This window comes from Prunus dulcis, chromosome 5 (genome assembly GCF_902201215.1).
Source record: "Prunus dulcis chromosome 5, ALMONDv2, whole genome shotgun sequence".
NCBI lineage: Eukaryota > Viridiplantae > Streptophyta > Magnoliopsida > Rosales > Rosaceae > Prunus > Prunus dulcis.
Window position 1 is genome coordinate 7399890 of NC_047654.1, and position 14395 is coordinate 7414284.

At 39.3% G+C, this 14395-nt stretch overlaps 1 protein-coding gene across 1 annotated transcript; it reads left to right on the forward strand.

The window, feature by feature from the left end:
• Nucleotides 1-12175: 12175 nt before the first annotated feature.
• On the forward strand, nucleotides 12176-13402 carry LOC117628937 (F-box protein At5g49610-like). The gene has a single exon (XM_034361481.1). The coding sequence runs from the start codon at nucleotides 12176-12178 to the stop codon at nucleotides 13400-13402; it is 1227 nt and encodes a 408-aa protein (XP_034217372.1).
• Nucleotides 13403-14395: the final 993 nt, after the last annotated feature.

Here is a 14395-nt window from a genome sequence, read left to right on the forward strand (position 1 = left end):
CCGACGTCTAAAAAACGAGATAAATAATCTGAACGTTAAAAAATACGGCGTCATCATACATTTTCCACGTCGCAAGTTCTTTTATAAACGAAGAGGAACGAAATGAATTCCGACGGTAATTCATTATAACCGCCGTCTAATATCAATTAAACGACGTTATTTGTAATACGGTTCTCATCATAATCAACGCCGTCTATATGTTCTGGAATACGGCTCTCATTTATTTGGAACCGACGTTGTTTAGAAGTTCAACGTCGTCTACATTAATAAGTGCGACGTGAGTAATGAACATATAAATACAACGTCGACTATATAAATGACACCGACGTTGTATATTTCAATAACGTCGTCTTCTCATGTCTTTAAAGACGTCATATTTTTTCTTGTCGTGAAAATTATATTTAACGGCGTTGTGTTTTAGTTGTCGTCGTTGTATGTCTATCTTGCAGCCTTGTTCTTTTAATATGTGTCATATTTTCCCCTTTTAACGACGGGTATTTGTTTGAGTTGGTCATCTACTCTCATCCTCGACTATTTTTTAAAATTTTAGGAGACTAAACACGTCTGTTTTTATTTGTTTTCGACGTTGTTTTATTTAACAACGTCTAATATTTATCGTCGTTGTTTGTTTCTGAAAATAGGACGTATAAATTTTGTAATACGACTCTCATATATTTGTAACCGACGTTGTTTCGTTGTTCAGCGTCTACTCTATAAATACATACGTCATAAATAATGACACTGACAACTATTTCCACGTCATCTTTTATAGAAAAATCGAAGTGGAAAATTTATTTTACGACGGCTGTTTTTATATAGGTGACGTAGTAGGAATAAATAACGTCGTCTTCTAATGTATTTAAAGACGTCATATTTTTTGTTGTCGTGAAAATGATATTTAACGGCGTCTTATTTTAATTTTCGTCGTTGTATGTCTATCTTGCGGCCTTGTTCTGTTAATATGTGTCATATTTTTCCTTTTAACGACGGTTTTTTTAGAGAGTTGGTCGTCAATTCTCATCATCGACTGCTTTTTTAGATCTTTTTGCAGTACAAAGACGTCGTTTTGTATTTGTTGATGACGTTGTATATTTTAACAACGGCGGTGATTTAGCGTCGTGGTTTATGAGGGAAAAGATGACGGTGGATTCCACGACCATTGAAAAACCGAATACAGGACGGTGATTTACCGTCGTCTTTTTGCTTTTTTGTAGTAGTGCCCGTAGACGACAGAATTGTATCCTTAGAATTAAGGGCGATGATGGGCGTTGGCATGTGGGTGAGCCAGCCGTCAGGAGGGTGTTTGAAGAGCATTTCAAGAACTTGTTCACTTCTGAGGCTCAATCCATTAATGGTGATATTCTTGATTGTGTTGACAGTGTGATCTCCCAAACTACCAATGACAACTTATTGCAGGCAATTACTATGGAAGAGATAAAGGAGGCTGCAATGCAGATGGGAGGTTTAAAGGCTCCAGGTCCTGATCGATATCAGGGAATTTTCTTTCACAAATATTGGGACACTATTTATGATGAAGTCAGAGGCATCACAGAGGATTTCTTCCTAAAAAATCATCAGAGTCTTGGTGCTTTGAATATTACAAACCTGGTTTTAATTCCCAAAATTCCAAACCCTGAGGGAGTTTCTCATTTTTGCCCAATTAGCCTATGTAATTTCTCTTTCAAGATTGTATCGAAAGTTATGGCAAATAGATTGAAGGTTTTTTTGCCTCAGATCATCTCTCCGGCTCAAAATGCTTTTGTCCCGAACTGTTAAATTCAGAAGAATATTTGAATCGTCCATGAAGCTTTCCACATTTTAAAGCTACGAAAGACAACAAAAATGTACAATTTGGGCATTAAACTTGATATGAACAATATGATAGGGTGGAGTGGTGTTTCTTGGAATCGGTCATGCTCAAGATGGGTTTTTATGTTCGTTGGGTCAACTTGGTGATGAATTTGGTTCATACTGTGCAATTCTCGCTGGATTTTGAATGGGGTGCAAGGTAACACTTTTACACCAACGAGGGGCATCCGACAAGGCGATCCACTATCACCGTACTTGTTTTTGATTGTGAGTGAGGTCCTCTCCCTCATGATTAAAAAAGCATGTGAGGCTAATTACTTGCAAGGCCTAAAGTTTGGAAGAAGTGGACCTACTCTCTCTCACCTTCTTTTTGCCGATGATGCCCTCTTTTTTATCAGGGGTAATACTCAGAACTGTCGTCATATGCGATTGTTGCTTGACGGCTACTGTCGTGCGTTTGGTCAGCAAATCAATTTCGGGAAATCAAGCCTTTTCTTTAGTCCCAATACACCTGCAAGTATCAGCACGCAGTTGGGTGCCATTCTTGGTATGACTATGGTAGATGACCCAGGTAAATACTTGGGACTTCCTACAATGTGGGGGAGGTCTAAGAAGGAGGCGCTGCAGTTTGTGAAGGAGAAGTTGTTGCGTAAGTTAAGCAGATGGAAACAATCCCTTCTCTCACAAGCCGGCAGGGAGGTCCTTATCAAAGCCGTTGCTCAAGCTGTCCCGAATTACCCTATGGGAGTTTTCTTATTCCCAAAACGTTCTGTACGAAGATGGAGTCTAAGATTGCCAATTTCTAGTGGGGCCAAAAACAGGAGGAAAGGAAGATCCATTGGGTACGTTGGACCGAATTGGGCCTGCCAAAGCATGAAGAGGGTATGGGCTTCCGTGACTTTCATGATTTCAATTTGGCTCTATTAGCTAAATAGTGTTGGTGGCTTCTCACAGAACCGAATTCTCTCTGGGCTCGTTTAATCAAAGCTCGCTATTTCCCTTAGTGTAATTTTATGGAGGCCACCAAGGGTAGCAGGGCATCGTGGGCGTGGGCGTGGGCTAGTCTCATTGAAGGAAGAAAGGTGATCCTAAATGGGGCAAGATGGCTGATTATGAATGGAGCGCAAGCGAGAATATGGACTGACAAATGGATTACTAACATACAAAGAGGTGCTTTGTGTCCTGCTCCTGGTGCCTTTATGGATAGAAATTCTACTGTGGAGACTATTATTGATTAGAATTCAAGAACGTGGAAACTGGATTTAATCCGGCCTCTATTATCGACTGAAGAGGCTTTTGCCATTCAACGGATCCCTATCGGAAGCAGCTCGGAGGTGGATCGCCTGGTGTGGCTGGATGAGAAAAATGGAAAATACTCGGGAAAATCTGGTTATCACAACATTCATACTCATCATCATCGCAGCTCTGTGCGTAGACCTTCTTCCCCTATGTCCATTGACCAAAGGGACTGGAAGTTGATTTGGCACTCGGATGTCACACCAAAAATTCGCCATTTCTTTTGGAGAGCTTTAAATGGCCACGTGGCTGTCTCATCTGTTCTTTATAAGAAGAAGCTGTGCAACTTTCCCTTATGTCCAATTTGCAATGATCACGAGGAGACAATTGAGCACATGTTATTGCTTTGCCCTTGGGTTGAACCTGTCTGGTTCGGAGGCCTAACCTATAGAGTTGATAGGCAGCAAATTTCTTCTCTGCATACATGGTTGCGGGATTGCGTGATCATAGGCCTTAACACAAAGGAGGAGAGAAGCCGAATGTCAGATTGCATACACTTGCTGGAATATATGGAAGACTAGAAATAGGGTGGTGTTTGACATTTTCACACCCCAACCCCAGCAAACCCTTAAGGCCATTTTCGACCAGGTAAATGAAAGATTCTCTCTAAACCATCTAATCACCTCTTCCACCACAAGATCAGTTCATCCCTCTGCCCAAGCGTCTTGGGCAGCCCCTTCTGAGCCTTTTGTCAAAATAAATGTTGATGCTGCTTGGAGGAAAAGCACATGTCATGCGGGGGCTAGCATTGTTATTCGAAACTTTGAAGGAAGATTTCTTGGGGCCAAATCTATGGATTTTCAAGTGGAGAATGCTCTTATAGCTGAGGCAACAGCGTTATGGGAGGGCTGCAAATTTGCTAAGGAGCGGGGTCACAACATGGTTTGTTTCGAGTCAGATTCTTTGGAGCTTATCCAAAGTGTTTGTGGCTCTTTTGGTCGAGGAGTTGGACTTTGTACCCAATTCTTACCCTCATCCGCAATGAGCAACGATATGTTGAAGAGTGCAGGTGGAATTGGACCTCCAGAAATTGTAATCAAGCGGCGAATAATCTTGCGTCGCTGGCACTATCGAGGAGTATGGAAGTTTGGGTTGAACGGCCCCCCACCTCTCTTGTGCACAACCTTTGCAAGGATGGACTCCCTTGTCCTCACCATGCCTAATTTGGTTGTTGATTGGTCTTGAATCGTTTTCACATCCTTATGGTTGGATCGTCTTTCTGGAGCTTTTCTTCTTGATCAGTCTAATGTATTGTTTGGTTTCTGGACTCTCTATGTTTTCTCTGTTTCCTTGCATGGACAGACTTGTTTTCCTTTTATGGGTGTGAGACTCTTGTTTAGAGGTTCTTGTGCTTTGAATAGAAGATCTTTTCGACCAAAAAATAAAATAAAAAATAACAGTTTCACACAGCAACCAAGATAGTGATAGCTCACTGGACCTTTTCATAATTTGGTAGTCATCTTTGACCTACATCTACACCGGATGAAAGTTAAAACTATACTTTCTTGAATAAAGAAATAAGGAAATTTATGTTATTTATAGGTGTTTCCATTCAAGAAAAGGGAGAAGAGAGTTTTAAGAAAAGTAGTTAAAAATTAAAGTTCAGTTCAACATGCTATAGAAATTTTGGTCATATTTATACATGAATATGAGACTCGGTGGGAGGTAAGGGATTGACAAAGAAAAATTGTACTGCATATACTAAAAAATAATTAGGGTTTGAAATGATATGTTTATTCTTCTCTTAAGGAGGAATATATATACTACATATAGAATGGGTATACAAAGTGGGTGCAAATAGGAAATATGTACAAAATCTCCTAATTCTACTCAAATTAGATAATTACAATAAAATATAAATTCTATTCCTAATAGGAAAAAATTCTATTCTTAATAGGAACGTTGACTCACGCCAACACTCCCCCTCAAGTTGGTGCATAGATATTGGTAATGCCCAACTTGTCAAGGTAGTCTTCAAATCGGCGCTTTGACATGGCATGGGTCATCATATCTGCTTTGAAGAAGGCACAAAAGGTATAGAAATTAATTTATGCTCTAGCTTCTCCTTAATGAAATTCCAATCAACTTCTACATGCATAGTTCGATCATGTTGCACTGGATTGTTAGCAATTTCAAATGCATACTGATTATCATATTAGAGCTTTGTAGCAGCATCCGGTCTAAACCCAATTTCAGCAAGTAACCACCTCAACCACTGTATTTCACAAACCCCTTGGGCAATCCATCTGTACTCAAACTCTGCAAAGGACCGAGACACAACGTTTTGCTTCTTGCTACACCACGTAACTAGGTTACCACCAACAAATGTGAAGTAACCAGATGTAGAATGTCTATCTGTAATATTCCTTGCATAATTTGTGTTAGTGTAACCTTCTAGATCCAAGTGGCCATTTTTTTAAAATAATAAACCTCTCCCAGGAGCAGACTTTAAGTAACTCAAAATACGCATCACAGCAGCCATATGATCATCACTAGGGGAATGCATGAATTGAATAGCAACGCTTACCGCATAGGCAATATCAAGGCGTGTCAATGATAAATAAATAAATATCCTAACCAACCTTTGGTATCTTTCTTTGTTAGTTAGGACCTGATCCACATAAACACCAAGTTTATGATTCTCAACAATAGGTGTATCAGCTAGTTTACAGTCAAGCATTCTAGTATTTGCTAACAGGTCCATGGCATACTTCCTTTGTGAAAGAAATAAGCCATGTTTAGATCGAGTGACTTTCACTCCTAGAAAATATTTCAGACTGCCCAAATCTTTTATCTCAAATTCAAATGCTAAACACTTCTGTAGTTCCTCGATTTTTGCAGTATCATCACCAATCACAATCATATCATCAACATAAATGATCAACAAAGTCACCTTACCAGCCCTATGTTTAATGAATAGAGTATGATCAGTATTGGCCTGTTGATAACTAAACTTCTTCATAGCTGTAGTAATTCTGCCAAACCATCCCGAGGAGACTGCTTTAACCCGTACAACAGCCTTTTTTAATTTGCACACGTTCCCCGTGTCACCGGTAATGCTATACCCCGGTGGAAGACTCATGTACACTTATTCTTCTAGTTCACCATGTAAGAATGCATTTTTACATCAAATTGACAACAAAACTTTGACAGTGTTCATCTTAGCCACAGGTGCAAAAGTATCATGATAATCAACTCCATATGTATGAGTGAACCCTTTGGCTACTAATCTTGCCTTGTACCTCTCCACAGTACCATCTGCATTATATTTAACTGTAAACACCCATCTGCATCCAACAGGCTTCATTCACTTTGGTAGATCAACAATGTCACATGTATTATTTTTCTGCAGGGCCTCCATTTCAATATTCATGGCTTCAACCCATTTTGGATCATTAGATGCCTCCTCAACACGGGTTGAAATTTTAATACTATCCATTCTGGCCACAAAAGCTTTGCACTCAGGAGATAACATGTGATCCGTCACATAATGGGCAATAGCATATCTTGCTTTGCCTTCTGGTGAGTAATGATCAGGTGGAACCCCACGATTCCGTCTAGGTGGTAAAACATAAGAATTATCCGCAGTATGAATAGAAGCACTTACCTTAGGATTATCCAGGGGAGCTTGATCGGGTACTATTAGGGAAGCTTCATAGGGGGTAATCGGTTCAGTGATAACAATGACATCAGTTAAAATAGTAGGTTCAATGAGTGTAGCATGTTCGGCCGGGGTATCAAGTTCGGCCGGTTCAGTAGGTTTGGTCGGTTCTTCCCTTTGTATCAAACTATCCAATACTACTTCACCTTGTAAATCTAGCCAGCTATGTCCTTCACTACTGGTCTCCCCCTGAAGGACATGCTTGGGTGTATCAGAGAAGAAAATTTCATCCTTAATAAAGGTAACATCCATAAAGACATAGAGACGTCGAGTTGCAGGATGATAGCATCGGCAGCCTTTCTGAAAGACATAGCTGAGAGCACATGGGTTCAGCTTACTCCTCTGATTCTGATGGTGGTGAACATAGACAACACAACCAAACACCTTTGGAGACAAAGTCAACATAGAAGAGGCAAAGAGATGATGGGTTAGTACCTGCATAGGACTTTGGAAATCCAAAATTCGAGAAGGTAGACGATTCAAGAGATAGACTGCATAAGTAACATCATCCATCCAGAACCCCTTTAGAACTAATGCACCAAGCAGCAGAGCAAGGGCAGCAACAAGGATTTGCCCATTTTTAGGTTCAGCAACCCCATTATGTTGTGGCGTTTGAGGGCAAGTAGTCTCATGGAGTACACCCTTAGTGTGAAAAAAAAATGGGATAATGCTGAATTAACAAATTCTCCACCGTTATCAGATCGAAAAACCTTGATAGGAAGTATAAATTAAGTCTAAATCATCTGATAAAAACGCTGAAAATTTTCAACCACATCACTTTTATTTTTCATCCCATATAACCACATCATACGAGTGTAATCATCCACAAATAACACAAACCAGTGAACTCCCATGGCTGTAGAAATAAGGGAAGGTCCCCGAACATCAGAATGAACTAGATCAAATGGCATAAGATGTTTATTACAACTTGGAGGGTAGGATACTCAATGACTCTTAGCTAAAATACAAGTCTGACATTGGAAAGCAGACTCGTTGACACCACTAAATAATGCGGGAAACAAATGTTATAAATTTCCAAATGAGGCATGACCAAATAGGCAATGTAGCAACCAATTCCGGAGATGCTGAGAAGTTTCGGCACTACCAGCATGAAGAACCCGACTAGTTGCCACATCATCCACATAATAAAGCCCCCCATTTTTAGTGCCACGACCAAAGATCTCCCGAGTCTGGATATCCTGTAGTAAGACAAAAGATGGATACATAAGTACGACGCAGTTTAACTGCTCAGTAACTCGCGGCACAGATAATAAATTACTGGACAAAGATGGAACCAATAACACTTTGTCCAAAGATGGTATAGCAGGTGTCAAGAGTATAGAACTAGCCCCTGTGACAGGAGCAACAGCATTACTAGCAGTCAGAACATGATCACGATGAGGCGGAAGAGTAGTAGAGAATAAAGCAGAATTATACATTATATGGTCAGTAGCTCCTGAATCAATAATCCAACCTGTATTGCGGGTATCATGGGCATGGAAAGTCTTTCCAAAGTTACCTGGAGGCTGAGGTGTTGGAGTGCTTGAGATTGCAGTCAAAGTTGGAGAAGGAGGGCAGTAAGAGGGCGAGGCCTAGTGGTGATGTCAGCCACAGAAGTGGGGACAACAGCCACATGAGCTTTGCTGTCCAGTTATTCCCTTTTTAAACACCTCTGCTCCTTCTCCCAATCTGGTACTCCATGCAATGCCCAATAGGTGTCGATTGTATGTCTCTTTTCACCATAGTAATCAAACTTTAGTTAGTTTTTTTTTTTTTTTCTGCAGAAGTCAGGCGACGAGGAGGAACAGTAGAAGAGCCAAACCCTGGAGGCCGAGAAACCAAAGCAGTGTTTTTGGAAGCAAACGCAATAGTAGATTCCCCAATCTTGGTGCCGGATCCAAGCATAGTAATCTGGAGTTGAGCCTCTCGATGAACCATAAAAAATACATTTTCAATACTTGGAACTTTATCACTCCGTAGAATATCATTGCGGACCTTGTCATAAGTATCGTCAAGGCCAGCCAAAAATTCATACACACAATCTGCCAAAACAGCATCCTGAAAAGTCTTTATATCATCCGCACACTTCATCTGAAAAGGACGTCTCTTGTCCTATTCAAGCCAGATTGCCTTAAGTTCGGCAAAATAGGTAGAGACAAGACGACCCTCTTGCTTGAGATGGGTAGCCTAGCATCGCAGTTCATAGAGCTAGGATATGTCAGAGCAATCATAAAACATCTGACTAACAGCATCCCAAATTTCCTTAGCAGTAGGTAGAGTATGAAACATATTCAACAAACTGGGTTCCATAGTTCTCAGCATCTAACTTTTTCTCACTTCCCAAATTTCCGGTCTTTGGAATCAGGAGCATTAGTGTCGCCAGTTAGGTAACCCAAGTTGCCTTGTGTAGTAGCATGGAGTTCGATAATTGAAGCCCATACTTCATAGTTGGATCCATTCAATTTGAATCCCATAGGTTTGTTGTTGGACGATTCGGCATGAACCGTAACAATAGGAGTAGAAGAAGAAGATTCAGTGATATCTAACATGGTGATAGATGGCAGCGGCAGCAAAAGATTAGATGGCGACGACGATAGTAAGAGATATAAGACGGCACATGCTTAGGTGTATAGGCTAGGTGCAACTGAAATAGGTATTTTTAGGATTAGGGTTTTGATGTTGTAGAGAAGGATCAGAACCCGCTCTGATACCAACTAAAAATAATTAGGATTTAAACTTATATGTTTATTCTTCTCTCAAGGAGGAATATATATACTACATACAGAGTGGGTACAAATAAAAAATATGTACAAAATCTCCTAATTCTACTCAAATTAGATAATTACAATAAAATATAAATTCTATTCAGAATATGAACAAATTCTATTCCTAATAGGAACATTGGCTCACGCCAACACGTATTACTTGTTTCAAGTTTATAATATTGGAAATTGTACATAATTCTGATAGTGACTTCAACAAACTGTCGACATCACCAATCTACAACTTCGGAGTCATTGTCAACTTATGAAATCTGTCAAAACTACTAAGACATGCCCAACTTGGTTAACAATGAAGAGTCTTATGTAGCATCTTTTGACAATAAGCAATTCAAGTTTACATGATATTAGAAGATTTACTTCAGGATTGTGCAATGAAAAGACAGATAGAGGACTACTGGTTTTAACTGGAGGTTTGTATTGCATAAAGGTACCCAATAATCTTTAGAATTGGAAGTTTGTTTTGTATGTGAGATACTAGTTGATATTTAATCCAGTGAAGAACATGCACTAGACAGATTGAAAATACAAAAACAAGTTTTAAGGCCTGGATAACAAGGAAGCTCACTGGGTACGGGCAGCTTATTGGACAGCAAGATGGAAATCACTAAGGAAATTGTACACAGGTGAATGGGTATAAATCCTATTTACAGAAGAATATTCCTAAGATTCTCAAAAGTTGATGTCTGATTATATGTTTGGTTTGGTGGTGGCACAACAAATCTGAAATGTTCAAGGAGGATCATATATTATATTTCGATATTACAGTTTGAGTTCATGGCATGATGCAAGATTACTTTGCATTCTACAAGACACAATGGTTTTATAACAGTATTAGACTCAGTATCTATTCGGTTGTAGAATGATAGTAGTTTCTTGGATACAGTTTAGTGATCAGTGAAAGCATTGCACAAGGTTATATATGCGATTAGGACAAATCTTGAAGTTTCCATGGTTGGCAATATGAATTATATGCACATGACAAGCTCTAAGGACTGCAAAGAGAAAGCATTGAGGGTTTTTGCATATTTTTAAAAGGAATACCTGTTTTTTCTACAGAAATGTTGAAAGAAAGATCTCCAAGTAGACATTTGTTTTGGTTTTGATAGTTGTCTGCAATAATCTGAAGAAGTATTGGACAGAAACTCATTGCACTTTTCCAAACCAACGAGCATGAATTTACAAGACAGTTTGATGCCTAGGATCAGTGGGAGCATTTTGTTTTGTTTCGATTGGATATTCACAAGAAGGTTGCATATAATAAAGTTTAGTTATTTTAATTGATTGCTTATTTTAAATTTTGACAAATGAATATGGTGATGTCTATTTTGTGGAATAAGCTAGCTATAAAGAATGCATATGATATCTATTCATGAAAGTGTCAAGACTGTTTTTGCAAGAAGAGATTACAAAATCTCATAAAGAGGACTGAGATGATAATGACATTAAAACACATTTGGAGTAAGTCATGTTCTTCTTTTGGTTTTAATTTGCTGGAGTCTATGTGATAATAAAATATGTATGTGTAATTATAAATATCTTGGGTGACTAAACTCAATCCATCTTGATAGTTCTATGCAGTTTTTTTAATTGTTGACAGGGACTTGTTAAGGAACAATTCAATTCTTTTTGAGTTCAATGACCACACAGAAGTCAAACGAAGGCTTTGATAATTATTTGACCAAGTGGGAGAATGTTAGATATTTTATGTCTTAAACCACTTCTAATCGTCATAGGAGATCTAGGTCTTCGTATTCATTAAGAACTTGATTTGGTGTTTTGGTTTTAAGGGAAGTGTGTATTTCAGAAATCCTTGTTCCAACAGATTCCTTTTGTGTAATCGATTAGAGCACCTTATACCACTGCAATTTGGATAGCTCTTGTATTCCTTGACGGGCTAGGAATCTTGAGCTAATGCATATAAATATCAAGTCCCTGCTCAGACAATCAGACCAGCAAAAGGGCATTCAAAACCACATCTAGAATAATAGCTTAAAGGATCATTTTGAGTAGAACTTGGTTACTCTCTGTTCAACTATCATGGCAGCACCAATGGCTCACGATCAAGGTTAGTGTTTTAATATATGCAGCCCATATAGTTTACACCAATATCCCAAAATAAGTGCTGTTTTGACTCAGCATCCGTGGCTAGTTGATTTTCAGCCACAAATACACTGTGCCATGTGTTTGGTGCTACATATTAACAGCAAGTGTGTGGCTATTACATCAGCAATGGCCACCATTCAGATGCAGTGGCTACAACTCGATTTTCTATTTAAACAGGATGAGCTCGTGCTCTGGTCTGACCATTTGACACCTCTAAATGGATGGATGAATTACATTCGAACCTGGAGAACCAAGGCTAATTTTGGTTAATTATTGATCTGTGGCTGCCAACCAAAATCATAGATTGAAGAGTGAGTGAAAATTTCTACAGTTTTAAAAATAAAATACAATAAAATGGACGAAAATAAAAAAATTTCAAGATCTATATGACCCCAGAAGTAGGGCACGTTCCCTATTTTCTAGTTAGTGTTTGTTTGATGATATGTGGGGCTCAGAGTCAGTTATTTAATAATCTTGACATCGAATTTGTTGTTAATGGTGCTGGGTTTGACTCAGAAATAAAATGATGATGAATGATAGTGTTGATGATCTCCCAGAGGTTTTATTGGTTGAAATCATTTGTCGACTTTCTTGTATTAAGTTAGTTTTTCAATGCAAGTGCGTGTCCAAGCGTTGGTGTGAACTCATCTCTAGTTCTCATTTTGTTGGGCAATATGTACGTCGCCAACGTGATTTGAAAACGCCCATTTTAGGTACAGTAGTTGTAGACAATGGAACATTCTTTCGGATGGAAAACGAGGATGGTCTGATGAGTTTGCAGCTACCTGTTATTTCAGAAGCCGCACCAGAACAAAAATTATTTGTGGTAGGGGCGTGCAACGACTTAGTTTTGTGCTGCCCAAGCGAACTTGATCAACGTGATTATTACATTTGCAATCCATACACCAAGAAATGGGTTGCTCTTCCTCCCCCTCCTCGAATCCATAATTGGGTAAGCGTAGGGTTCATTTGTGATCCCTACTACAGCTACAACTCATCTTCCACCTTCGATGATGAGGTTTCCATTAATGCTGAATATAGGTGGAGGGTTGTGCGACTACGTCAAGAGTTCTATGTGGACATCTTCTTTTCTGAGACCGGTGAATGGAGGGAGTCCGTTAATGTGGTATGCGGCCTACGAAATTATTTTGATATCAAAACTGCTGGCGTTGCTTGCAATGGGAAGTTGTATTTTTCAGGTTCCGATCATGCATCCTCCTATATTCTGGAGTTGGATCCCTTCCAAGATATCAGTAATATCAGTACTACTAATGGCAATCATATTATTGTTGACAAATGTCGGTTCAGTCTGGCACCTCTTGATATGTCGTCTGAAGGGCGGGGATATTCCATTTCGATGTATCGGGTTCTTGGTGCATGTCGAGGGCATTTGCGGGTGAGCGAGTTTGTGCTTGGTAATCATTTGAGTGTCTGGGAGTTGGATGCAGGCGATGATAATTTGAAATGGCGTTTGGTGGTCGACAAAGTTCCCTTCTTCCAGATGGATTCTTCCTATCACGATGACGTTTCTATGACGCCTATAGATGAGGTGGCAAAAACTGCGATAGCTTTCCACCCGACTATTGAGGATACCATCCACGTAGATGCTCACAAAGTTATCAGGTGGAACTTTGGTGCAGGAATGTTTGAGTTAGTTCCAAAGATTCGAGGTCGGAACATGCGTTGGAATCTCAATTACATCCACCCATTTGTGCTCCCATGGTGGCCCACACCCGTTCCTAGCCTCTAAACTATTCTACTATAGCGAAAAGTGTGTAGAGCTCTAGCTCTGACTCTAGCTTTGATGCATGACCACCTTCCTCCATTCTTTGGTTACTGTCTCCTTTGGCTTTGGCTTGTGTTTTCCGTTGATTGATGTGTTCGTATTGGTGCTTCGAGGGTTTCGATTAATAGATTATAGATTGTTATGCTCCAAAATCTGGACACGTGACAGCAACACGTACCTTGAAAATCCCAAAAACATCTAAGTCCCACGTGCTATATTTCCAAAATTCTCAAAATACGTTAAGCCCCCGTATCTAATTAAAACGGATTGGATTATAGTTTTCAATGGCCTCAAAAAAGTAAATAAAACATTATACACTACAACACAAGAAATCTTCAATGACGTCTGATTTGCGTCATGGAAGGCATTTAATGACGCGGATTAGATGTCGTAACTTGAGTCGTCAAAAGGGGGGTTCATGGTAGCTTTTTCAAAACACGACGTCTGTTCCGCATCATGGAATGGGTTTTCAATGACATGACTAGCGTGTCATGGAAACTTTTTCAAAATATGACATCTACTCCGTGTCATCGAATGGGGTTTCAATGAAGCGGACAACGTGTTGTGGAAATTTTTTCAAAACACGACATCTATTCTGCATCATGGAATGGGGTTTCAATGACGCGAATAACGTGTCGTTGAACTTAATGACGTTGATGTGACGTCATTGAAATATTTTTCATGACACGGTTTAGACGCCGTATAAATTTCTTTTAATAAAAATTCTTAATCTTTATATATATATATATATTTATAGAATTACATTCCTAATGGAAATACTTATATTCAACACTTTCGAAAATAATGAGAATACACCGTACACAATAATTCCATTAATCTTTTCATACTGAAAATACAGAAAGTGTTGCAAGTGCTGGACCTATCCTCAGGACTATTAGAGCAACTCCACCCCTTAGGGCAAAGTCTAAGGCAAGGGCAAGCAAGGGCTGACACTAT